General features: G+C 52.2%; 1 protein-coding gene and 1 long non-coding RNA gene across 2 annotated transcripts; one reads left to right on the forward strand and one right to left on the reverse strand.

Moving 5' to 3' along the window:
- The first annotated feature begins 473 nt into the window (after positions 1 to 473).
- On the forward strand, positions 474 to 26,894 carry GPR143 (G protein-coupled receptor 143). Its single transcript, XM_059050124.2, has 9 exons — positions 474 to 756; positions 4,343 to 4,452; positions 5,401 to 5,495; positions 11,960 to 12,052; positions 14,641 to 14,750; positions 16,308 to 16,416; positions 17,823 to 17,940; positions 19,109 to 19,352; positions 26,477 to 26,894. Exons 1-9 carry the CDS (start codon positions 489 to 491, stop codon positions 26,569 to 26,571), a joined length of 1,242 nt encoding a protein of 413 aa, XP_058906107.1. The 5' UTR covers positions 474 to 488; the 3' UTR covers positions 26,572 to 26,894.
- Positions 4,362 to 12,975, reverse strand: LOC136793356 (uncharacterized). The gene is made up of 3 exons (XR_010838554.1): positions 12,936 to 12,975; positions 4,728 to 4,754; positions 4,362 to 4,436 (listed from the first exon to the last, which is right to left on the reverse strand). It is a non-coding gene; the product is annotated as an uncharacterized lncRNA (long non-coding RNA).
- Positions 26,895 to 27,430: the final 536 nt, after the last annotated feature.

Genomic DNA, 27,430 nt, shown 5'->3' on the forward strand with positions numbered 1-27,430 from the left:
TCTCTGCAGTGACAGTTTATGAACCTGCAAGGGATCAAAACTAGGGACGTGCGAGTCCCACACAGGGCAGATCTGGCACGAGGCGGGCTTCCTTGTGAGTTACGATGAGAAGGCGGTGTCGTGGGGAAGGGGGCTGGGGGGGGCTCTGGAGTCTGGAGAATTAACAACGCCCCGCGCCTCCCCTCGGGAAGGCCTTGGTGAAAGGGGAGAGAGCTGACTTCCCCACCCCGGCGCGCTCCTTCCCCCGCCCCCCCCCAGCCCCCCCGACCAAGCATCACCCTCGTGAGGCCTCGTGGCGTCTGCAGAGGCGCGAGGCTCCCGGCGAGCCTGGCGCCTTGACTGCCAGCGCGGGGGATCGGGCGGGGGCTGCGGAGAGGCCCGGGGCACATGACGCCCCACCCCACCCCCCGCCAAGGGCCGGCCCAGCACATGACCCGGGCCGGCCGCCGGGGGCCTGGCAGACCCGAGCCGCAGACCCAGCGCGGAGCATGGCCTCCCCGCGCCTGGGGACCTTCTGCTGCGCCACGCGGGACGCCGCCACGCAGCTGGTGCTGAGCTTCCAGCCGCGGGCCTTCCACGCGCTGTGCCTGGGCAGCGGCGCTCTCCACCTGGCGCTCGGCCTCCTGCGGCTGCTGCCCGGGCGCCGGCGCGCGGGCCCCGGGCTCCCCTCGGCCTCCGCGCCGGCCACGGCCCGCGCCCCGGCCTCCGCCCGCATCCTGCGCGCCGCCGCCGCCTGCGACCTGCTCGGCTGCCTGGGTGAGGGCGCGCCCGCGGGTGGGGACCCGTCCGCGCGCGCGGCTCAGGGCGCGCGGCCCGCTGGTGGCTCCCGGCCGGGGCCGTGGATGAGCGCGCGCGGCCCCCGCCTGGGACCTGGTCGCCGCGCCGCTAAGGACGCCCGGCCCACGGGTGGGAGGGCGTCTCCCCAGGGACCGGACCGGGCGACCAGGGGACTGGGCGATACAAGAGGGTCGGTAAAAGTTCCTTCGGGGGGACCATTGTGGTGTTTTTGTTTTTTTTAAGCACTTTGATGTATTTGTTATTGCACTTGCTAGGGAAACTTTAGACGGTGCTGTGAAGGAACACCCAGAAGACACGATGCATCCCTAATTGTACCACTAGTGAGAGACTAACAGTTAATATTTCGTGCACACACACACACACACACACACACACACACACACACACAAACGTTTCCAAAATGATTTAGCAGAATCAGGAAGAAACCCATATATATATATATATATATATATATATATATATTACAATTTTATTTACTTACTGTTTATTTATCTATTTAAGTTTGGGTTTTATACCACAGGTGGGCAAACTTGCAGCCTCTAGGCCACATCCTGCCTGCTGCCTCTCATCTATGGCCCAGGAACTAAGAAAGTTTTTACATTTTAAAGTGTTTTTAGAAAAATCTAAAGAAGAAGACTGTTTCTGACATGTAAATATTCCATGAAATGTAAATGTCAGCGTCCGTAAATGGGGTCTTATGGGGATACAGTCATGCCCTGCACTTGTGCACTGTTTGGGGGCATCTTGGCCCTACAAGGGCAGAAGTGAGTGCTGAACAGAGAAACTATGGCCCATAGAGCCTAAGATATCTTCTCTCTGGCCCTTTACAGAGACTTTGCTGACCCCTGCTTTCAACTCTAGCATGGCACATTGTACAAACCTCTATGCTAGATACTGCCAAGCATTTTAAGTTTTTTATTTTGGAAAAATTTTAACATATGCAAATGTAGAGAGACGGTATAACAAACGCCTTGTACCCATCACCTAGCTTCATCTATACCCCGTCCCCGTATCCCACTCTCCACTGGATTAATTTGAAGCAGATTCCAGAATTTATATCATTTCACCCACACGAATCTCAATATATAGCTGTGGAAGATAAGAATTTTTAAAAAAACATATATATCACACAGATATCATTATCACCCCAAAATGATGAAAACCAGTTCCTTAATATCACTGGTGTATGTTCAGGTGTCTCATAAATGCTATTTTACAATTGGTTTGTTCGAATCAGGATCCGAATACTGTCCATGTTTTGTAATTGGCTGACAGGTGCTGGCGTTTTGGAATTGTATTTTTCAGTCACGTTTGCTTTTGAAGGAAAGGCTGCTGGTGGTATTTGAAGTGCCTTCCGCAGCTCTGCCGTGAGGTGGTGGCAGCAGCTTCTGGGGCACCTTGAGTGCTTCTCTGGGCACAGGTGGCTGTGGGTGCCAGGGCCTGGCTCTCCTGTTCCTGGTTGTGTGATTGGAGACACTCAAGAATCTTGGCTTCAGATAAATGCTATGGAACCTCTAGTCACTTTCTTAGACTCGAGGAGTAAGACAGGAAGCTATAGCGATAAAAATCAATTTGGTGCAGGACAATAAAATTTAAAATTGGCTTTCTTCCTGATTCTGCTAAAGCATTTTGGAAAAGCAGCTTCATAATCTAGTTTCTGTAACTTGAATATCTGAAAATAGAGCTGCACCCAAACATCTTTTGAGGGTCCGCAAAATAATATTCGTATATCCTTTGGCCTTTAGAAGGAAGGTGCATGACATTGCGGGCAAATGAGTGAAAACAGGAGTCAGGGGAAGGCTTGGTGACCAGACCTCCTCGCTGAAAAGTAAGAAATATGGATGCCTATCTCACGGGGTGCTTTTTTTCCCCCCACTTTTTTGTCTTTTTGTTTTTGTTTTTGCGGTACGCAGGCCTCTCACTGTTGTGGCCTCTCTCCCGTTGCGGAGCACAGGCTCCGGACGCGCAGGCGCAGCGGCCACGGCTCACGGGCCCAGCCGCTCTGTGGCACGTGGGATCTTCCCGGACCGGGGCACGAACCCGTGTCCCCTGCATCGGCAGGCGGACTCTCAACCACTGTGCCACCAGGGAAGCCCCCCGCCCGGTTTAAAAAAAAAAAAAAAAAAAAAAAAAAAAATATATATATATATATATATATATATATATATATTTTGGCCACACCGTGCAGCTTGAGGGATCTCAGTTCCCTGACCAGGGATTGAACCTGGGCCACGGCAGCGAAAGCACAGAATCCTAACCACTAGACCACCAGGGAACTCCCTCCCCAGTTTTACTGAGATATAATTGATATATAGCACTGTATAAGTTTAGGGTGTACAGCATAATAACACATTTATCATGAAATGATTACCACAACAAGTTTAGTAAACATCCATCACCTCATATAGATACAAAAAAAAGAAGTGTTTATCGAGCTCAAAGCAGAGCTCTGTACTGAAAACGACAAAGCACTATGTGAAAGCAAAGCATTATTTTTGTTACCTGTGCTTAAGAATGAGAAGCTAGGGTTTCCCTGGTGGCGCACTTGTTGAGAGTCCGCCTGCCGATGCAGGGGACGCGGGTTCGTGCCCCGGTCCGGGAGGATCCCACGTGCCGCGGAGCAGCTGGGCCCGTGAGCCGTGGCCGCTGAGCCTGCGCGTCCGGAGCCTGTGCTCTGCAACGGGAGAGGCCCCGACAGTGAGAGGCCCGTGTACTAAAAAAAAAAAAGAATGAGAAGCTATATCTTAGGCTTTCAGTGTTCACAGTCCCCCTTTAGTAGTATATGACACAGTGCATATTTGGTAGCATGTGACACAGTGTATATTTTTGTATGTGAAATACACACACTACACTAGTGTGTAACTCTGTACTGCTCACAGGCCCCCTCGAGCAGTGTGTTACATAGTGAATGCTTAAACAAAGGCGATCTATCGAATTACTTAACAAAGAACCCTAATGTAATGCCTTAGGTGTGTATACTGTGTTGAGGAGAATTAGACATTTGGGTCAAATAGCAAGGAAAACTCACAAATAATAAATGTCAAAAGTAATTATCAAGAGCTAACTTGTGAAAACCTTAAATGTTTTTTTTTTTTTAAAGAATGAAAGAACTATCTTTTTAAAGTTCAGAATGTGCCTTTTCAATCATTCTTTTTTATGTGAGGACTACTTAATTTGGACATTAAAAATATAGCCAAGAAATAGAAATTGTTACTCACATAATCACTTCTGGTGCCAAATAAACAAAGAGACGACATTAGGGGCAGCAGTGTGGCTATAAGGGCGGTTGAAGTTAACATCAAAGTGCCTGGGATTTTGCTCCACTACCATAATAATTACTGTCTGAGTCTTACATTTTTCTCTGTCTCTCTACACACACCAGCGTGTGTGTCTTTCCTCCCTGTCTCCCTCACATCTTTCTCTTTCCCTTCCTATCTATCTATCCATCCATCCATCCATCCATCCATCATTTTTACAGAGTCAACGAGTCACCTTTAGATTTGCATTGGGAGCAGATACAAAGCATCACCTGACTCTCCCTTAGGTGTCACAGTCCGGTCTACGGTGTGGTTAGGGTTCCCGCGTTTCGTGGACGACATCTCAGCCGTGAACGGGACAGACGTGTGGCCCGCCGCCTTCTGCATGGGGAGTGCGGTAAGTGTCCCTCCCCTGGCCGGCCCCGCCCCTCCCCTCTGCCCCGCTTCCGTACGCGGTGTCCTCTAAGCGTGCTCCCGTGCCTCCGGCCAGCCCGCTGTAACTCTGAGAAATGCACGTGCTCAGAGCCCTCACCCCGCTGACCGGGGACCCCGGGGTGCGGGCCGTCTGTGATTAACAAACCCTCCAGGGGCCTCTGACCCACACTGCAGTTTTAGAACCACTGTGCTGGTACGTTCCCCGTCGCCACCCTTAGACACACATCCAGGCCTTACCTTAGATCCAGCCACGATCAAAACCAGCTGGCCAAAAAAAGAAGAAACAAGTTACCGATTTACTGGATGTATTTACTTAACAGAATATATATTTAAATATAGCAATGTGTTCATACATATTGCTCTGTCCGCCAAGTTAACACTCCAGTGAATGACCTCAAAGGACACGGATGCCCTGTGGAGCCCGCCCTCTGTGCCAGAACTGTCAGCATCTCTCCCTTCCTCCCCTCTGTTGCTTCCCAGCTGCATCCCGATGGAGCCTCTGTCTTAGCATATAGATCTCGTGCTGCTTCTACCGTACGGAGCCCCCCCCCCCACTTCCTTCTACCGGGAAGTTCCTTCTTGCCTGTCCTCCTTGGTCCTCAGCAAAAGGGCTTCTCGTTCAAAGACCTTCATGCCAGGCCAAGCTGCACACCTGAGCCCTTTATCTCCCTGACCGCAAGCATAGCACAAGGCAGGGCTCTCTGGACCCGGTGCAGCTGAGCAGACAGAGCACCAAGGCACACGCCCGTCCCAGGCCACATCCCAGCCTGGGCTTCCAGGCCTCTCCGGAGGGCTTTCACGCGCTGCCCCGTGGCGTCAGCGGAAGTGGGCGTCTGCTGGCTCATTTCACGGACGGGGCAGTCTGGAACCCATGTCCAGGAGCTTTGATGCTGGCTCTTCCCGATTACAGATGTGGATTCAGCTGCTGTACAGCTCCTGCTTCTGGTGGCTGTTTTGCTATGCGGTCGATGCCTACCTGGTGGTCCGGAGGTCGGCGGGACTGAGGTATTCAGAGCAAGCCCGCTGGCTTCTGCCCTAGTCTGTTGCCTGAGGGAATGTTGGAGACACCGCTGAGCGCTCCATCTCTGCACGGCAGACACAGCTGATCAGAACCTTTCAGCTGACCCCCGCACCGAGAAACATCTGTGCCAGCTCATTTTTATAAAAGGCTGAAGGCACAATAGAAATACCGAGGATTTCTCCGGGTGCCCCCTACCGAGAAAAAAACTGAGGAGTTTTAAACCCTGAAAACGGTATTTCAATAAATTAAATATTTGGAACAGGACAAAGACTTAAAAAAAAAAAAAGAATTGGCATGAAAATAAAAAATTCTGATGGGTCTAAAGGTTTAGGAAAAAAGTTCTTAGATGTATGTATTGATACAGTATGCTAAATATGAAGCCCAGGAGTTCTGGAGCTGCCAGGGGCTGCCTGGGAGAAACCCAGGAAGGGTTAGTGCCTTGGTCCTGGTGGGTTCAAATTCCTGCCCTGTCACTCACTAGCTGTGTGACCGTTGGCAAGTTGCTGAACCTCTCTGGACTTGCGTTTTCTCAGCTGTAAAACAGTACCCACCTCCGGAGGTTCCTGGGAACAGCAAATGTGATAGTAGCCGTGGATGGTTGTGGATGGAGCCTGGCACGTAGCAGGCGCTCAGTAACTGGGAGCTGGGGTTGGAGCTGGAACGTGCACGTTATGGAGGAGACAGAAACGCAGAGAACCTACGTGCCGAGGAGAAGCAGGAGGGCGCGGCGGGGGTCCTGCTCTCCTGGCTCCAGGCCCAGGAAGCATGTGTCGCCGACCAAGTGCGTGGTCCACTTCCATTAGGTCCCCTTTGCATGGAGCCCTCGTTTGCTTTTCTTCTTTTTAAATAGCTTTATAAAGTTCATCTGTTTAAATGTCTAAAATCCATTGTTTGTGAGCATATTCACAGAATTGTGCAACCATAGCCATTATTGGGTTTTATGACGTGTTATCCATCCCCCAAATCTCTGTACTGGTTACCAGTCATTCCCCATCCTAGCCTCGTCCGCAACTCCTGGTAACTTCACATCCACTGTCTGTCTCTGGACTTGCCTGTTCTGGACAGTTCCTGTAAGTGGAATCATACAATACGTGGCGTTCTGTATCTGGCTGGTTAAACTTGGCCTGTTATTTTCAAGATTTATCCATATTGTGGCACGTATCAGTACTTCATTCCTGTGCGTTGCTGAATAATATTCCACTGTTTCGCTATCTGCATTTTACCCGTTTATCAGTCACTGGACTTTTAGGTTGTTTCCACTGTTTTTTTTTTTCCTATTGTTTTGACTATTACGAATAATGCTGCAATGAATATTTGTATGCAGGTGTTTGTGTGGACGTATGTTTTTGCCACATACTTATGGGTATACACCTTGGAGTCGAATTCCTGGGTCATATGGTAACTCTGTATAACCTTATAAGGCACTGCTGAACTGCTTTCCAAAGACTCTGGGCCATTTTACCTTTGCACCAGCAATGTTTAATGGTTCCAGTTTCTCCGTATCCTTGACAACAACACTTGTTTTCTGTGCGTTTGTTTGGTTTTTTGAGATTTTAGCCATCCTACTGTGTGTGGAGCGGCTTCTCATTGTGGTTTCGATTTCCCTGATGACTAATGATGTTTAGCATCTTCTCATGTGCTTATTGGCCATTTGTGTACCTTCTTTGGAGAAATATCTCTTTGCTTCCTTTTTCCAGTTTTTAATTGGGCTGTTTGTCTTTTTTATTATTGAGTTATAGGAGTTCTTTATATACTCTGGATACGAGTACCTCATTAGACATATGATTTACAAATATCTTCTCTCATTCAGCAGGCTGTCTTTTCACTTACTTGATGGTATCTTTTGAAGCATAAAAGTTTTTAATTTTGATGAAATCCAGTTTTGTGGTTTTTCCCTCTTATTTCTTGTGCTTTTGCTGTCATCCAAGAAACCACTGTCTAACCCGAGGTCACAAGGATTTATACCTTTGTTTCCTCCTAAGAGTTTTATAGTTTGAACAATTTTATTTAGATCTTTGAATTAATTTTTGTGTGGAGGTGAGGATAGGTCCGCCTTTATTCTTTCGTAGGTGGATATCCAGTTGCCCCAGCACCGCTGGTTGAATAAATTCACTTTTAAAACCAACGTGAGTAACCAAATAAAGACCATAGTAAGGCTATAGACTACACTGGGCAGTCTTAGTGAGTCACCACTCTACAATCCTCGGTAGCCCTTACGTATATCATATCATCATTCACTTTGTCTCTCTGGCCTGAAATTTAGTACTCTCTTCATTTTTGGGTTTCTTTCTTCTACCTTTTTTCCTTAGTTCCCAAGCTCTTACACATCTATACAAAAGCGAGGTATACTGGGTTGTGAAAATTCTGTAGGGAAGATAGTTAGTTAAGGTTAAGGGCTGCCAACCAGGTATATCAGTGAGAATTAGTTTTGGCTACATAAAATACATAAAACAATAGTGACTTAAGATCGGAATTTCTCTTTCACGCTAAAAGAGGCCAGAGGTAGGCAATCTAGGGCTCCTATGATGGAAATCAGGGACCCAAGCTCCTTCTCTCTTTCTGCTCCACCATTCTATTATGTGACTTCCATCCTCAAGGTATCATGGCCCAGTGTAGCTGCTGGAGATCCAGTCATCACATCAGCATTCCAGAAAACAGGAAGGAGGTAGGGGGCAATGCAAAAGGGGCCTGTTGTCCCCTGAGTCAGATCCCTTTAAGCAGGGAGCTGTTTTAAGCAGGCCTGTTGTCCATGGGAGTTTTAACACAACGATAACATTTTCATGTTATTGGCCAGAACTTAGTTTTCGGTCCACACTTAGCTGTAAGAGGAGGTAGGAAATACAGTTGATTATCCAAGCGTGCTGCTGCTCTGCATGACGTCCAGGTTCTGTTACTGAGGAAAAAAGGGAGAATGACTTTGGGTAGGCAGCAAGCAGCATGAGGAGACCTTGTCCCTGAAGCTGAGTGCAAGTGTGACGGTTCCCTCACTCAGTTTGGGGGGGATCGGAGCTATGACACCATTAGAGGTCTCATAGACCACCAGTTAGTTGTGGAGATAAGAGGAACCTTGGAGCACTGAACGGAAGCTAGAAGAGTATGTCTCCTGCTGTCACAGGAAATGCACCTGCACCCGTGAGGGACTGGAGTTGGACAGGGCCGTGTGACAGCTCTCTGGACCCGGAGAACAGACAGAGCCCTCAGAGGCCAGGACAGGCAATCAGGAAGCCCTCCTCACACCCCGGCGGGTGTTTGGAATTCATCTTGAAGCCTGGCGTTAGGATAGGCAGAAGTCTGCGGACGTCCAGGGACTAGAGGACGCCAGGCTTCCAAGGACCCGCCCACCAAACAGGAGGCCGCCCTCCAGGGATGCCAAGCATCCAGATGCCTCCCCAGGGCAAGAGCCAGGGCAGGGATCCAGGGCTAGGAAGACGGTCGGGAGTGAAGTGGGCTCTCCCGTCAAAAAGGAGCGGGCACACAGCAGAGAAATAAGACGGGTGCTCTCCAGCCACGGAGACCCAGCCCCGACCTCGACCCTAGCAGAGGTCACGCTTCCCAGGCTGAGGTCTCTGAGGGGCCAGCCCTGCGTGGTTTGGAGCCAGAGCTGAGCGTGTGGGTCCAGAAGCCTCTGGAGCCCCTCTCTGAATCGCCAGCTTGTCTCCAGAGCCAAGGGCGGGGTGGATTCTGTAGGTGGCAAGGAAGAACCTGCAGCCGGTGGAGAGGGGTCCCGAGGAATTCCCAGGCAGGGGGCCAGACTTCTCCGGTATGGCTGGATTAAACTCCACATTCCCTTCTAGATCCTTCCAGCGTTTAGCTGTTTCCTTTGGCAGGGGAGAATTCTCCCTAAGAAATGTCATTAAGGCAGATTGAAAGTTAACATGTAAACTGCCTCTTGGGCTCCAGGTGCGGGAGACGCACGTTTTAACCATGCCGGCAGGCGCCTGAGATGCCGGGAGAAGCGCTGCTTGCCCTAAGAAAAGGAGAGTGTGAGAGCAAAGAGGGTCTGGGGCGGGGACCTTCGCGTGCCTGCACGTGAAAACTGGCTTGCCGTCAGAAAAAGGGACGAGGGTCTTCAGCCGGGGCCGATCGATCCATCACGGCCACATGGGTGTGGCTTTCTGGCTGTATCGGTTATTGACACGGCTGCAGCCTGGGTCCCGCAGCCCGGGTCTGACTTCCTCCCCTCGCGGGCATCTGGGGCCGGAGTGGGGGCCGGGAACCGAGGGCCGGGCTTCGGGGAGCGCGAGCTGGCCTCGCCCTCCCACCCAGGAGATGACACCAGCTGCAGCGCAGGCTTGGCGTCTGGAACGCAGATGCCTCCCTGCCACAGCCCAGCCCCTGCACAAAGCTGCTCCTTCGTTTCCCAAGTGTCCTGCAAAGCCTGTAACTTCTGGGCAGGACAGACCCCCACGTGCTCCCAAAGCCGGACGGGCAGGGCAGGGCTGCTCCAGAACCAGCAGGGCCAGGGGCGGCGAAGGTGCAGCCGCGTCTGCGTGGCTGCGCAGCGGGCCGGCTATGCAGTGTTTCCTCCCTGAAGCATATGCCCTTCTGGGCCATCTCTTTTCCCCGTCTCCTCGTAGACGGGCGTCCTTCACTGCATCCCTGGCCACGCCCTTTGTCCCCACGGCGGATCTGCAGGGTTGAAGTCCTGATGCGCCAGGGGCTGCACTCTCTGCCAGGCGTCTGGCAGACGGTGTTTTGGGGTTTTTTAAAAATTTTACTTTATTTATTTATTTTTGGCTGCGTTGGGTCTTCGTTGCTGTGCGCGGGCGTTCTCTAGTTGCGGCGAGCGGGGGCTACGCTTTGTTGCGGTGTGCGGGCTTCTCGTTGCGGTGGCATCTCTTGTGGCGGAGCTCGAGCTCTAGGTGCGCGGGCTTCAGTAGTTGTGGCGCACGGGCTCAGCAGTTGTGGCGCACAGGCTCATGGGATCCTCCCGGACCAGGGCTCGAACCCGTGTCCCCTGCGTTGGCAGGTGGATTGTGAAGCACCGCGCCACCAGGGAAGTCCCATCTGGCGGAGTTGAGTGACAGCGGGCACCTCTGAGGGAGCAGCCCCGGGCCCCGTCGCATCGCACAGAAGACGCAAACGAAGGCTGTCCTGGAAGAGCGAGGCAGCTCTGCCCGGGCTCAGGTGGTCCATTGCCCTGACCCCACCTGCAAGGCTGCACCTGCAAGGCTGGCTGCCTCGAATCTCTCGGGGGGACAGGGTGGGGTGCGTGGGAGTACAGAGATGAAGGAAGGAGATGGCAACAATGAGAGAATTTGAACTATGCAGGGAATGGGGGCTCGGGGGACAACATAGGAAACCTCCCCACTGTCCGGGAACGTCGAATTTGAACACCCATTTCTTAGAGACCCTCTTCTTGGTTTGGACTGAGCATTAAGACGCTTGCATATTAGGTACGGAGGTGACTTCAGGAAGGACAGAGGCCAGGAGCTGCGTGCTTACTGTGGGAGCCAGGCACTTAGTAGGAATTGTGAGGTACCCGTGCCTCGCTCCTCTCGATCTTTTATTTATTTATTTAGTTAGTTAGTTGCACCAGGTCTTAGTTGTGGCAGGCAGGCTCCTTAGTTACGGCTCACCTGCTCCTGAGTCGCGGCATGCGTGCTCCTTAGTTGCAGCAGGCGGGCTCCTTAGTTGTGGCTCACCTGCTCCTGAGTCGCTGCATGCGTGCTCCTTAGTTGCAGCAGGCGGGCTCCTTAGTTGTGGCTCACCTGCTCCTGAGTCGCGGCATGCGCGCTCCTTAGTTGCAGCAGGCGGGCTCCTTAGTTGTGGCTCACCTGCTCCTGAGTCGCGGCATGCGTGCTCCTTAGTTGCAGCAGGCGGGCTCCTTAGTTGTGGCATGCAGGCTCCTTAGTTGTGGTATGCAAACTCTTAGTTGCAGCATGCATGTGGGATCTAGTTCCCCGACCAGGGATCGAACCCAGGCCCTCTGCAGTGGGAGCGTCGAGTTTTAACCACTGTGCCACCAGGGGAGTGCCCTCCTCTCAATCTTGAAAGCCTTAGGTTGAGGGAAAGAAGCCAGACGCAAAAGGCCACGTCGTGTATGATTCCCCTTAGATGAAACGTCCAGAATAGGCAAATCCATAGAGACAGATGGTAGATGAGTGGTTACCAGGGCTGGGGGCGCAAACATGAGGGGGAAAGACCACTGAACGGCCCCGGGCTTCCTTTTGGGGGGATGGACATGTTTTGGAACTGGACAGACGTGGTGCTTGCATGGCATTGTAGATGTCCTAAATGCCGCTGAGTTGCTCATTTTAAAACGGTGAGTCTGATGTTATATGAATTTCACCTCAATCAGAGGAAAAATAAAAACCTCACAGGCAAAGTCAGGCAGCCGTTTGCCGAGGGTCCGCCCTGTGTGCGTCTTCCTGCCGCTCGCGGAGCTCGGGGCTTGGTCAGTGCTGGACCTCACGCGTGGCCGCCCCTCTGCCCCTTCCTCCCCCAGTACCATCCTGCTCTACCACATGATGGCCTGGGGCCTGGCCGCACTGCTCTGCGTAGAGGGAGCGTTCATGCTGTACTACCCTTCCGTGGCCAGGTAAGCCGGGGCTCCCAGCAAGCCCGCTCCCCCGACGCCTGGACCACCCCCCCCCGCCCGCCTCTCTTGCAGGAGACGCCCGGGTGCTGACCCTGAGCGGGTGGGCAGGCCATCGTCCTGGATCTGTGCAGCAGACAGCACAGTGGCTGTCACCCTGAGTTAGCGTCCCTGCCTCTGCCTGTCCCATGCGTGTGGGTCGGTGTTGGGCATGGTGTGGATGCAGAGCTGGGGGCACGGCTCCCCTGTACCAGCCTGTGTGCCAGCCTCCAGGCCTGTCCCCTCCAGACGGACACAGCCTTCCCCCGCCCACTGCTTATTTTTCATTCTTCAAACCAGCTTCCTCTGGGCGAGCAGGTGAGTTGAACATCCCAAGAATGAGTTGGAGATGGCTGGAAGACACAAAGCGTCGCTCACTCTTGACGAGCTTCTTTTAAGCCTCTGCTGTCTGCACTTTCTCACCTCTCTCCATCCTGTGCTGTTCTGAACACATAGACACTGGGCGATGTGGCCTCTGAAATAGTCTCAGGCATTTCTTCAAGTTTAAAACCCCATCAGTGCAACCATTTGTAAAGCCTCCAGGTCCCTCCAAGGATATATACTCTAATTTTCAATGGAAAGCTGAAGAACAGAGGTTGGACATTGTCTCTCTGTGATTTCAGGGCAGTGTACACCCGGGATCAGCACAGCACAGCCCTCAGGACAGATCTGGCCCTCTGCCTGCTTTTTTAAATAAAGCTTTATTCGCACACAGCCATGCCCATTTGTGTATGTATGGTCTATGGCCGCTTTACGCATGAGAGCTGAGTAGTTTTGACAGAGGCTACGAGGGTTCTGAAGGCTAAAATATTGACTGTCTGCTCCTTTACAGAAAAAGTTTGCTGACCTGTGGTGTAGACCGTTTCTGCCCCTTCTTTTTCGATTTCTTGTCGCCACTCACTCACATGTCTGCATGTTGCTGTTGCTTTGTGACTCCTCCCAGGCCTCTGTGTGGACCCCTCCGAACCGTCCACTCTCCCCAGGAACCCTAAGAGGACAAATACAGAGTCAGCAGCTGTTACAGAGGGATGTGCCTAATTGGAAAGGGAGTTCTTATCTCTGGCCTCCACCTGGGAGATGCTGGGGGCGTCGCGTCTCAGCGCGAGGGAGGCATTGCTGCAGGGCACTAGGGACGCCAAGGTGCCCCGCGGTCTCCACGAGGCCGCCCCCCTGAAGCATCTCCATCCTTCCTCCTATCCATCCTTCCTCCTATCCATCCTCAGAGCCCACGACGACCCAGAGCCCTTGGCCCTCTGCGGGCTCCCCCCCCCCTCATTTGTTCCTTACGTTCAGTATGGGCGTCCCAATCTCATGTCTTCCCCCTCGTTTCCCTTCCTCCCTTCAAGCCCTTCCAGACCACAGCTGAGCTTTCACAGCTGAAGAGGAAAGCTTCTGTTAAAAAGAAGGTAGCAGCACAACATTGTAAGTCAACCATACTCCAATAAAATACGGCTTTCAGGATAAAACACAAAACACACAGACGAAAAAAGCAAAAAGAAGGCACCGTCCTCGGGCGGCATTGCCATCCTTAAGGCAACAAAGATGGGCACTGCATTTCTCTTAGCTGTTTTCATGCATTTTCAGCCACCTTCCCCTCTGGTGTGAGCGCCTCGTGCATATGAAAACGAGAGCACACTGGCATTTTTATCATCCTGCCTCCCGTGGAGGCAGGAGCTGTTCCCTCCTCTGCTTTTCCACCCCCTCTGGGGTCGGGCCGGGGCAACATCCCCTTTGCTTTGGATTCTCTCTTCCTCTTTGCCATTTTCCTCTGCACTATGTGTTTGTGAACTGATAGCCCCGACCTTGCTAGCATACCTGTGTGAGGCACTCCACCGTGTCCTGGGGCGACGGATGATTCTCGAGACCCGTCAGTAGAAATCCTGGTCCTTCTCCCTGTAGAGAACCACTGACATGATTATCTGTCACCATGAGGACAGATGTCCTGTGCGGTGTGAGGCTTGGGTATTTTGAGCTGGTCGAGGACAGAGCTTGGACCTTATTCGCGATGGCGGCCAGGCTTAGCACATGCGTGGTAAGTGCGATGGCGGCCAGGCTTAGCACATGCGTAGTAAGTGCGATGGCGGCCAGGCTTAGCACATGCGTAGTAAGTGCGATGGCGGCCAGGCTTAGCACATGCGCAGTAAGTGCTGAAAACCCGGCTGCTCCCTGCAATGCCTTTGTCTTGTTTGAAAGACAAGTAGGGAGAGAGCCACTTGTTGGAGAGACCCAGCGGGGGAGTTGGGGCGGGGGGGAATCCACCGCCCCAGAGAGCCTCTTCCCCTCTTCACCTTTCCCCAGCGGGGAACTTTAAAAGCGCCCTGATTTACGAGACAAACAGATCCATGATTGATGCACTTTCTTCGGTGATTTATCGCTTGTCTGCAGACGTGAGATATGAGTCAGGCTTCCTTCGGGCAGAGTCAGAAGCCGATCTGTGTGTTTCCCTCTTCGATCTGGTCCTCTTATCTCGACTTCCAGATAAGTCGGCGTATCTCAGGCAAAGCCCCGTGTTTTCGTGTTTTCTTTGAGAATGACCGGCCTTCCTCCCTCAGGTGTGAGCGGGGTCTGGAGCGTGCCGTCCCCCACTACGTCACCACATACTTGCCTCTGCTCCTCGTCCTTGTGGCCAACCCCATCCTCTTCCGAAAGACAGTGACTGCAGGTAAACCACAGGGAAGTCCTCGGGGTGCGGGGCGGCGAGGCCACGGCCACGGCCCCAGGCCGCGGGCTCTGATCATCATCTAGGACCACGGGCCTCCTTTGCCATCCTCCAGAGACGAGCGGAATACAGCTGGGGAAAGTGAGGGGGCTTAATAAACGAGAGGGAGCGAGCCTACTCATTTACGGGCTGTACGAGTCCTTGGCCAACGTCTGCTAGCTCAAAGCCGGGACCGGGGGGCCGGTCACGTCTGTCTGGGCTCATCCTGAGTCTGCCACTGGCGTGCCCCAGAGGACCCGAGTGGCCTTGGGAAACTGCAGAGGGGACACGGAAGCAGGAAAGGAAAGGGCAGCCGAGGGGAAGGGACGGATGTGGACTGAGCCGTCCTGGGAGCCTGGGCCCTCCCGTGATGTCTGGGCCTGTGTCTTCTCCCACTTGGGCAGTAAACAGGAAGGAGAGCACAGGAAGTGAGTCAAATGCATCAGGAAGAACTGGGGGAGAGGGACCTTGTGAGTCACAGAATGCACTGGACAGACCTCCAGGCCAAGGCAGGGGACCTGCATCCCAGCCCCCATCCCATCCTCAAGGAAACGTGCCCTGCGGCAAGTCTCCAGGCCCCTCAGGCCGCCCTGTGGGTCCTTCACGGGCAGACTGAGAAGAAAGAAACACACCTTAACAGAAAGGTCACTTGATGATCAGCTGTGGATTGTAGAACTTTAACCCAAGTGAAGTGCTCTACCACTAGGGAGAGAAAAATCAGTGCAGCTCTTTGGATCTCTCTTCGCATATCTGCATTTAAAACTAGCGTGCTGTACACCTGAAACTAACACAACATTGTAAATCAACTACATGCCAAGAAAAATTAAAAACAAAAAACCCCTCCCCCTGAAAAACTAGTCTATTAAATGTAACTTTTTTTAAACAAAATTGCATTAAAAAATAGTGATTTGATTACATCAAACAAGTGAAAGTGACTTCTAGAAAAAAGACTGGAAAGAAACACCCCAGGATGCTAACAGTGGTGGTCTCTGGGTGAACTATGGGTTATCAATTCTTTTCTAAACATTTTCATATTTTCCAACTTGTCTATAAGGAAAAATGGCAAATCTTTCAACATTTTAAAATAGCGAGCATGCGTTATTTTTATAGTAAAAACTATAAACCGCAAACAAATATAGTTCCCGAACTAGTAAAATTCAGAGTGTAGCTAACAGCACTGCACCAGTGTTGATTTCTCCATGGTGGCCCATGTGACTATGGTTGTGTAAGACGTTAACTCTGGGGACAGCTGGGTGTAGGTATACGGGAACTCTCGGTACTGTCTTTGCAAATCTTGTGTCAATCTAAAGTGATTTCATAGTAAACGTTTAAAAACTCTATATTCCCGTGAGTCTCCGAGAAGCCCCACGTGGAGGTGGTGAGGAAAGCGTGGCGGGGTCTTGCTGGGCTTCACCCTCTCCTGGCTGGGCTTCCGAGCTCCCATCTGTTTCACCGCCCTTCCTTTGCACGCGGGAAACGTAAATAATGAAATTCCGTGCTGTTCCCCTCTGCTCTTCACAGTGGCCTCTTTACTGAAAGGAAGACAAGGAGTTTACACGGAGAACGAGAGGCGGATGGGAGACGTGATCAAGACCCGATTTTTCAAAATAATGCTGGTTTTCGTTATTTGGTAACCTTTCTTCTTTTTTTAAAACTGTCGCTGGGAAGGGAAATGCAAATCGCCTGTCATTTGCTTTTCCAAGTGTGACTTGCAAGTTCCAAAGGGAAGAGTCTTTGGAGAGGAAATTTTTGAAACTTGTGCTAGGTGCCCTTGGAGGAAATGCTTGCGAGACAGGAAGGCAAGTCTACCATCCGTGAACTTCTGGAAAGATTCACATCTACTCAAACTATGTAAAAAGCCCTAAGAACGAAAAGTCCCGAGTTTAGTTTTGATGTATCCCGACTATATGTCTCCAGAGTTTCGCCCCATCGCTGGGGGTAGCATGCAGATCAAGTGCCTTCTAAATCACCCATTTGCAGCAGCCTTTTTTTTTTTTTTTTTGCCGCGCAGCATGTGGGATCTTAGTTCCCCGACCAGGGATCGAACCCGCACGTCCTGTGGTGGAAGCGTCGAGTCCTAACCACTGGACCACCAGGGAAGTCCCTGCATCAGTCTTGACACCAGGATTCCTGTATCTGACAAGATACAAGGGCAAGGGCCCATCTTTAGTGTTATGACTCACCGCTCAGGCAAGAAGGGTAGAGAGTGGGACTTCCCCGGCGGTCCAGTGGTTAGCACTCCGCGCTTCCACCGCAGGGGACATGGGTTCCATCCCTGGATGGGGAACTAAGATCCCACAAGCTGCGTGGCACGGCCAAAAAAATAAAAATAATAATAAAAAAGAAGGGTAGAGAGCAATCTTCCTGTCCTCAACTACCCACCCATCCCCCATTCCCCCCCCCCCTCCCGCCTCCTCCCGCCGCCACAGGTGTCCTGCCCCAGCGTTTCAAGTGGGTGTGCTGGGCATAGACCTGTAACCAATGCAAAATCGACTGGAATCAGGAAACACTTTGCTGTGGTGAAGCAATGCTTCACACGACACAGCACACCTTTGCGGTGTTAATAATTGATCTGATGTGAGCACGTTTGTCTGGACAGTCTCCTACGAGAGACGTAAATTAGCTCCCTCTAAAAATACACTGAGCTTGTGGTTTCAAACGTCACCTCCCTGCCAACAATAACCTCAAAAAATTCAGACATAAAATGTCAAGATTTGTTTTGGTCTCCATCAAAACATTAGCTTACTCTTCAGAGGAAGGATGAACTCTGGGTTATTTGACATGTGCTAGAACCTTCCACCTCATGTGGTGTTGAGTGAGACCATCGGAAGGATCTGTTGGTCTCTGCTTTGGGCTGAGAGGGGTGGCATCTCTTCCGTCAGATTCTTGGGGTGCTGCGTCCTCCTTGCCGCTAAGCAGGCACTGCCCCCGCCCCAGGACTTCTAGGTCTCGGTAGGCTTGGTCCCTGACCCCGAGCGTTAAAAATGAATTATGTCACATGTTCTCTTCACATGTGGGCCATTTTCTTTCTAACAGTTGGGTGTCGAATATCATCAATGAAAGCCTTTTATTCTATCTTGAAATGCAACCAGATATCAACGGAGGCTCTTTGAAACAGGTCAGAAATGCGGCCAAGACCACGTGGTTCATGATGGTAGGTCCATCTTAATTTAAAATGTTCTTCCTAAAAAAAAAAAACAAAAAAACAGAAGGGATGAAACCACTCAGAAGTATGATCTATATGTTATTTAAATACGGAGGGAGTTGAATAGGTTCCTGGGGTGCTTGCATCTGGCCTTGGCCCACGAGCTGGCTATTTCCATCAGTGTTGGGATCGTTATTACATGGATATGACTCTGGTAAATCAACTTGGCAGGTGAATCAAACCTTTCAGGCAGATTTTAAATATCTGGGACTTTCTCTTGAAGAAATGTTTCAGACTGAAAAAACCGTAGGGGTGTAGGCATTGCTTATAACATTATCCGTAATTATAAAGCATTATAGGTAACCCCCACTGTTTTAAACAAAAGGGGGTGGTTAAGTTAATGACGGTCTTTGATCTTGAGGAATGTTAAGCCCATGTTGAAGATGACAATGTGAAAAAATGGCAATTGTGAAATCTAGTGGTGAGTGCAAAATGCAAGATCTAAAAATTATACTGATTTCAACTACCTAGTACCACGTGGATGAAAAGCTACTGGCGAGAAATTCACAAAATCATAATACGGTGGAAAGAGCACGGGTAGTTGCCCTCAAGGTTTGCATTATATTGCATTTCCAAATACAAAAGCCCATGCACGAGCTGTTAGTGAAGAGCTGCACGGTGCCCTACACAATTAAAACGTACGTTGCTTCAGAGTCGGGGGAAAGCCGATTCAGGAGGATAAGACCCGCACTCACTGCCTCCCCCGCTGCCCGTGCTGTGGTCCCGTGCAGGGACCCCACGTAAGCAAAGTTTCCTAGGCTGCCTGTTAGGCTCAGGCGCCTTGGTGCAGTCACTTCCTGCCAGGGGTGCGAGGGGCGGGGCCCGAGTCCCTGCGAGAGAGAATGGCCACTGGCGCCGGGCCGGCCCGGGGCCTTCCCTCTCCCGTCCGCGGCCTGGTCTGACTCAGCTCCTCTCCCCACCTCACCTCCTGTGTCTTCAGGCACCTTTGAGGGCCCAGCACCTCCAGCCGATCTCTGTGTCACCGCACACCAGCCAGCGGGGCAGGTCGCAGTGAGGCCAGCCCAGCGGGCCCCGAGAGTCACCCTGGGCGCGCCCCGTGCCCTGACTGCCACCGTCCCGCCCCGACTCACCCGTGTCTCTCTGTGCTCCCTGCCAGGGGGTGCTGAATCCAGCCCAAGGGTTCCTGATGTCCCTGGCCTTCTACGGCTGGACGGGCTGCCGCCCGGCTTTTCAGGCTCCCAGGAAGGAGATCCAGTGGGAGTCGATGAGCACCTCGGACGCCGAGCGGGGTCCCCCGTCCCCGAGGGGCTCCCGTGAGCCCCGGGAAAGCCCCGCTGCCGGGAAGCAGGTGCGGGCCGGCGGGCACACTTCCGACGAGGCCTTGAGCCTGCTGTCTGAAGGTAAGAGCCCCTCCTCCGCCGAGGTCGGCGGACGGCGGGGGCCCCTGGCTCCCCTGGAAATGCTTGATAAACGGCCACGTGGCCGGTGCATATCATTTCTGTCCTGATGTCTGGAACCTGCTTCAAGGCGAGGGTGGAAAGTGACGGCGTTCGTCCTACATCGCGTCATCCACCTCTCCTTTTACTGTGACACTGGTTCCTTTCCTCTGGTTATTAAGCGCCGTAGCCTTGTAATGATTAGAACTGGCCCCACCTTGGGCTGGACGGCCTTTTGAATACGAGATAAACCGCCACTTCAAACCCGTCGGGAAACGTTTGCTGTAAGACAGTGAACGGTACAGCCTGACCTCTCTCTGTAGCTTTTACTTGCAGCTTGGTTTCTCTGCCTCATTCGGGGACATTTAAGATCACACACCGGTCGTCCCGTGCTGGCTCTTCTGATCTGTCCTTTTCATTTCAAGACTCTAGCACTGTGGTCCTCAAACTCGTCCGCTTTTTAAACTCCTGTTTAATCTGATTTGGGGTTATGTCTCTTAACCCAGCCGATAAGGAGGAAGAAAGTTCAAGGCCCAAGTAATGTTTCTGTAAAGATTGCCATCTCCTAAACCTATTACACACATTTTATATTTATATATTCCTGTATACTATTTATAGATATACATAAACCTACTGTATGTACTTTTCATTAAACACACTGTAACCTTATAATTTATCATTTGCTCTGTATTCTGAATTTACTATGACAAAAAGCTCATTCATGTTCTAATCAAGATGGGTAATGAGAGAGAATAATCACTAGACCTATGATCCTTATTCCTAACTAAACCTCAGGGACTGTCATGCTTACGATAACTGATTAATTTTACCATCCCTGGTCTATGCAGATCTTTATTCCCTTGAAAGATTCTTCTTGAGCAGACATTTTGCTCTTAGCATTGAGTAACAAGACTGGAAATGCTTCACAAGGAGCGGACACGTGTTTGCGGCACCTCCTCTGGGGGTCGGGGGCTGATTCCCACAAATGCTGCATGGGGAGGAGGCCACCCCACGCCCTCCTTCTGTCCCCACTGAGGCCCTGAAGCCCCCCTCCCTTCCCACTTCATTACACTGGGGGCTGGTTGAGAACGCTTTTAACCAGAATGCATCACTCTGTGATGCATGTGCCGTCTTGCTTGACCACTGCACGTGGTAAGGGCCCAATAGTCGTTTGTAATAATTATGTTAAATTACACATTTTTGACGGGAAATTAGTTCTGAAAGGCCTAAGAGTAATTAATTATAAGATGTAAAGACTTCTTAGACATAAGATTTAAAGAATTCTTAGTAACATAAGCGTTGGGGTACTATGTCAAGTATATCTCAAAAGAGCTGGGGAAAAAAAGAGTTGAGATCTTCTTAACCATTTTTTTTTTTAGTAAGACTTTATAATGAGTAAGCACTTTCTTTGAATAAAAGCAACATTTGTCAAGCTTGTTAGAAGCAAGGTGACATATGGTCTAAGTATAAGGAATGGACTTGCTACGCACCTCCCGGAAGGGCTCGTGGCTTCTGGGGGCGGGACTGTCCATCTTGGCCCTCCTCCGAGTGAGCTAAGGACTGGCCCTTCCTGCACACCTCACTTAGTATTTCTTGACCTTTAATCACTGCTAACAACAGTGACTTTCATAAGATTAAAGAGGTCTTTGTGCTACGTGCTTAAATAGCGCTGGGACACAGAGGGTATCCCGTAAGTGCTCACTCTCGTAAGCACACATAAATCCCATTGCATATTCATAACCTGAGCGGAGGCATGGAGCAACTGTTGGCGAGACATAGAATGAAAGAGTCCGTGAACATTTCCAATCTGTGTTTAAAGTATGAAGGCAGAGCAATCTGGGCTAACGACGTGGATACGTGTCGGGAAACAAGCCCAGGGCGGCATGATCCCCACGCAGGAGATGCCTGTTCTTATGCCACAGGCTGTATACGCTGCTGCCAGAACCCCCCGGAAACGGCAGCCTCCTGTCTACAGTGGAAATCTTGGAAAGGAGATACGGCTGGCTTGGTCTTGGGCTGTTTCCTTTCTCCTCCTTTCCAGCCACTTTGCTTTTAGTCTCTTTAGTAAAGGTAGGGAGCTACTCATAATGCAGAAAGTACCATTACATGTGGGAGAAAAGCCCAGAGATACAAACTCGAAGCAGTAAATACAGTTCGGCTTCTGCCTGTTTGCATTGGTTAAGATGAAGCTTGACTGGTTTATGATATCCGTAAGCCTCTATCTCCTACTTTAGGATTCCCTTCGAGGCCAACAGGCTTACACCGAGCCTCCGATAGGAAGTATCTGACGTGGTGTCTGGCACTTACTAGGTACTTGACATAAGTCAGCTGAGTTTGAACAGATATTCATCGAGCCTCTGCAATATGCTCAAGAGCATTTTAGCTGAGGGGTGGGGGCGCTGTGTGTGGATTGTGAGTGTCCCTGGGAAGTATCAGGTAGGAAACTTGCAAGCATCGGTTAAGTAAAGACAATACTGTATTTTATCCTAAAAAGTCTGACGCGTTAAAGGAACAGAGAAAAGGCGGGGCCTCCATTGGTGTTGGCGCATGGGTGAGGGTTTCTGGAGGAGGTGATGTTCAGACTGGGTCTTGCACCGCAGACTGATGGGAGAGGAGGAAGCCCGGAGGACACCCTGTGTGGAGACTTAGGGCAGAATGTCTGTACGTTGGTTCAGGGGTGGCCACAGCGTGGGATTTGTGGCAAGCTGGAGAGGCAGGTCGGGAACAGATAACGAAGGGTTTTTTTTTACAGATTCTGCTGAGGAGTTTGCGTTTTATCTAGTGGCCAGCGAGAGGCCAGTTAAGGTTTTTCAGTGGAGAGATGCGCTCAGATTTGCTTGTAGGACTAGCCTAGTGAATGGTCGTGGGAGAGTTGATTGGACGATCATGCTTCGTGACCATGGCAACAGCTAAGATTGAGGGGATCTGTGTGTAATTCTCTGTGACAGCTTCGTTCAAAATCGCATCTTTATGAAGAATCAGAATTTCCCTTGGGACTAAAAGTCAAGAACAAAGGGTACTTCTCACAAATAAGCAAAAACCTGGTTGGTTTTTATCTGGTGAGCACCAGAAAACCTTAAAATATTATTTCCTCTGTCCATGAGCTTTACGAAGCGTAGTGTCAGACCTCTGGCCCTTCTCTAACAGGGACACTGTGCTCACAACGGAAAAGTTCAGGATCTGATGGATACTTTAACCTTATCATTGCCTTCAAGGGTTGGGGGCTGTATTTCTCAGGAGGTCTGCTCCCCTAGCCTTCAGCGTCACCCTGGACCAGGTTCCCCCAAGCCCTGCCCACCGGCAGGGGGCACGGCTCTGGTGGCAGGGCGGGGCGGCAGTGGAGCTGGGGGGGCGTGGTCACAAGGGGGCGTGTCTTAGGCAGAGGCCTGGCGGGGAGGGGCGTTGATGAGAACAGGCCTTCCCTTAATGTGGCAAAGGAGAGGGGCGTGGCCACAGGGATAGGGGTGTGGCTGTGGACAAGATGGACCACAGGGGATAAGGGTTGCGTCAGTGGGGTAGGGCCGAGACGCGGGGCATGTGGGGAGAGGAAGAAGGCTGTCGTTAGAAGAGAGCACATGTAGTGTGTCCACAGGTAGGAAGCTTGTGGCCTATGCAGAACACAGTGGATGGAAGTGAGGGGGCATAACTGTATGTCTCCTCTCTCTCTTGCACGTCTTTTCTCTCCCCCCAAGTGTCTTTCCCACAATTCCCTGTCTCTCTCACAATACCCTAGTTCTTGCACCATTCCCTCTGACCCACAATTGCCCTTTCTCTCCCCTAATCCCTTGTTGTTCCCACAATTCTCCATCCTCTCCCGCAAACCCTTGATTTTCTCACGGTTCTGTGTTTCTCCCACAGCCCCCTATTGCTCCCACAATTCTCTTCCCCCAGTTTCCCATTTTTCTGCCGCAATTCTGGATTCTTCATGGTTTCTCACAAATCTGCTGTCTTCTACAGTTCCTTTTGCTACCGCATTCCACCGCGCCCCAAATTCCTTTCCTCGGAGAGATTTCTGTTCTCCAGCATAATTCCTTCTCTCTGACAGTTGCCCGTCATCTCCCACAGTTCTCTCTCACAATGCCTCTCTTCCACAACGGCCAGTCTCTCCCACAGTACTCTTTCCCCCATAATTCTCTGTTCTGCCTGGCAATTCCGTACCTCCCCCGCCCCGCCAAGTTTCTGCCGTTTCCCACAGTACCCGTTCTCCCACCACTGCGTCTCTCCCACATCTCTTTAGCCTCCATCACAGTTTCACACCTCCCCCAATTCCCCGTTCTCTCCCACACTTCCCCGTCACCGACCCCATTTCTCTGTTCTCTCTCATACACCTCATTCTTTGTCTGGGATTCTCTCTGCCGTCAGCTGCGCCTCCACGTAACACCAGGTGGCGCCGTGGGTTGCGTCTGCCAGGGGCGTGTGGGACCGGGCCTCCAACTCTGTCGGGCTGGCTGGACCCACTGCAACCCCTTGAAGGGGACGCAGGCCCAGGGGTTGTACGCTCTCCGTGGCCCATGATCCGAACCACCTGGCTGGGGTTTCTGATCTAGGGCCTCGAGGTTTTAAGGGATCCAAGAGCAACAGCTGAGGGCACCGGAGGCATCCAACATGCCTTCCCAAATGTTAGGTCTGCGTGCAGCCAGGAAGTCCTCGAGAACCTGCCTGGGCTTGCAAGGCTCCCCGCCGGGAGGTGCTAGGAAGGCGCTCGGCCCTTGGGCACTAGGAGGTCGCTGGCAGCTGCGTTTCCTGCGCGCACACTCAGATGTGCACGTGCACCGATAGAGAATTAGCCCCTCACCCCCACCATGGCCTCTTTGGATTTGCTTCTCAGAGACTTCTAAGACCAGACGAGAAAACCCATGGAAAGGGAGGCCTGCTGGAAAGCCCACGCTGCAAGCACCCGGCCAACTCGGCGCAGGCGGGGCTGGGGGGCCAGGGGCGCGGGGCGTGTGTGTGTGTGTGTGTGTGTGTGTGTGTGTGTGTTCAGCGGCAGCGGCGGCGCTGGCGCCTGACGCTCAGGGTTGTGACACAAAGGGGTCTCCTCCGTGGAGCCCCAGGGGACTGGGAAGGAAGCAGGAACTCTGAAAAAGGGGGCAGAATGTGTCCTAAAGTGTCAGGTCACGGACCAGGCCTTGATCACGAGCCCCCGTGTGACCCTCCAACCCAGAGGCTTTTTGAAAAGACCACAGAAATCGCACACAAGTTCGCACGAGCCCAGGACGCGCTCCTGAACGGCGAGCGACGCCGAGAGAACACCGAGCCTTCGAAGTGCCAGTGAACCCCTCCGGCCGGAAGGCGGTTCCGGAACCGGCAGTGTCTTCCGGAAGCCTCCCCAGCCGCGGCCTGGGCTTCCGGAAGCGCAGGTTCCCCGAGGGCAGCGCGCCCTCTCCTCCGAGCTGGCTTCGGGGCCCAGAGCCGCGATGCCGGCCCCTCCCCCGTCTTCTGAATTCCTTTCCCGCCTCGTGGTGGGCTCTTCACGCTTGGGGCGGCTCCCTCCGACCTGCGTTCTCCCGGACTCGCCTCAGGGCCGCACGCCTCTCGCAGCGCAGGCCGCTGTGGGGTCTGGGTGGTGGCGGTGACCGTGGCGTGTTGGCCACGTGGCAGACCGTGCGCTTGCTTCCTCTTGGGGAAAATCGTCACCTCTTCCTGTAGCTCCGGCTTCCCCAGGCATCTCCAAGCCCACAGAGTGCCGACGGCCTTTTTCCCCTTTAGTATCCTCTAAAACTCTGCATGTGGCTCTTCTTACTGCGGGCTTGTTCCTGCCGGTGTTTATACGTTAGTCTCCATAGCCGTGTCCCACGGATGTCAAGGCGGTGACCCCACGGTATTTAGCCATTCAACGTTAGTTTATCGTGCCGGGGGCTTGTTGAGGCACTACAGATACTGTGGTGACTAAGGTAGACAGATGCGCTGTCCACTGAGACTCTCCATATGATTATATAATAACTATTATATCAGCATTTGTGAATGAAAGTGACAAAGAACTGTATGGTGTTCAAGGCAGTGAGAAGTGCTGCGAAGAACAACACGTCCAAACGGGGCAGGAGAGTGGTTTTAGATAGGCGTCCCAGACACCTCCTTGAGGAGGAGGTAACATGTGAGGTGAGACCTGAATGCAGGGTGGGAGTGAGCCATGAGAAAATCTGCACTGCTCTGCAGGCAGGAAGAGAGATGTGCAAAGGCCCTGGGGCAGCACTGAGCTTGGGTGTAAGAGAGGCGTGTGCCTGAAGGCTGTGAGAGCAGAGGGACATGAGGGGAGGAGACTGCAGCCATCAGCGGGGCCTCTCGGTGGAGGGAGTTGCGATATGGAGCTGTTCCTGAAGGGCAGTCACCTGCCCCACGCACAGCTGAAAAGGCCACCCTTCTCTGCGTCTTCCTTCGCTGTATTCGTGACACACACACACCCTAGAACCTGGCACCCAGCAGGCAAGCCTGGGTATCTGTGGAGTGATATCCGCAGAAAGCACAATTCTGACATCTGCTGCAAAGGTCTCCCACACCTTCTGAAGGCAGGCGTGTTGTTGGAATGATTAATAAACAGACCTCCAGGCTTACTCTTTTGGCTGCAGCGATGTTTGCTTTCACTCTACTGATTGTTACCTACATCCCTCCTCTTACGTTTTAGTAAGAGGAGTCCTTGGGGCACCTCGTGGAATGGAGAGCAGGTGGCCGGGCAACCCCGGAGCCCTGTTGCCCCCGAGTGAGCCCTGGGGCAGCTGTGCCCACCGTCACCACAGTGCATGAAGTTATCTCGGGCCCCTTGGACAGCATGTCCCAGGGCTCCGAAACTCCCCCGTGTCAACAGTCTGTGTCCGTTTGGGCTGCAGCATCCACAGGGTTCGGCTGAGATGCGGTGAGCTGCGCAGTGGCGAGGGGTGGGAGAAGGGAGGCGGGGTGGACCTCCCTGAAGGGAGGTCACAAGTCAGCTGCCCCAGATGATTCTGTAGGATTTTTGTCCTTCGGAATGACTTAACCACATGTAGGTGACAGTGTCACGTAATTTTCTCTTTTAAATACAGACGGTTGTGAAGCTTGTGAAAGACGTTCTCCGACACGGGCACCGTCACGTGACAGTCTCTTTTCCTCTCCAGGTTCTGATGCCAGCACAATTGAAATCCATGTTGCAAGTGTGTCCCGCAACGGAAAGGAGACTGAATCTGTTCCCGAAGCCCAGGGAGACCTGTGAGAGGATGAGACAGAGGTCCAGTCCCCGTCTTCCTCAGACTCGACGTTTCTCATCCCTTAGGACCGTGTTCTCGCCTGCAGTCAGCGCACTGCAGGGTGTAGCGCCCCCCCAAATCGCACTCCCGTCACCACGTTAGTGTATTCCTCAGGGTCCTCTCTGTGGTAGGAGGGATGGTCCGTGAGCCCGCACTTGGGGATGGCAGGGGAGTCTTTCGAGATCAGACACTCTCCAGACTCTCCATTGACATTAGTTTTTCTGATCTGGCTGTAATGTAACTGCCAGATCCAGGTCCTTGGAAAAGTTAATAAAGTAGCTGTGTCCGAGCTCCCAGCCTGACTTGGATTCTGTCTGACCTTGGGTTCTGTGTGAGAGCGAATGCTCTCGAGTCAGATAGTGATGATGTCAAAAGGCCACGAGAAGAGGCAGCCGGACCGCCGGGGCGCCGCAAGCTCCTTACCCACCACTAGGGGGCAGCAGAGGACCGCCCTGGACCGGCGATTGAGCCCTCGGTCCCCACGTTGTGTTGAGCGGTGATTCAGTCTGAGGCATCCTTGGGCCCTGACTTCCGCTCAGATCATCGCCTACGTTTCCATCTTTCCATCAGTTGAAATATAGATTACATATACAAAGTATACATACAGAGAGAGTTGTCCTTTGATATCCATGAGAGATTCGTCCTAGGACCCCCACGGATTTCAAAATCCACAGAGGCCCTCGTCCTCATCTGCGGGGGCCTTGGTCCGCACCCGCGGGAGCCGCGGGCCGGGGGATGGGCCGTGCAGACGGTCGGCTGTTTATAATATTTGTATACTCTAGGCACTGAATATATACATGTGCATATATATATAGCTGGGGGCAA

The sequence above is a fragment of the Kogia breviceps genome, chromosome X (assembly GCF_026419965.1).
Source record: "Kogia breviceps isolate mKogBre1 chromosome X, mKogBre1 haplotype 1, whole genome shotgun sequence".
Classification (NCBI taxonomy): domain Eukaryota; kingdom Metazoa; phylum Chordata; class Mammalia; order Artiodactyla; family Physeteridae; genus Kogia; species Kogia breviceps.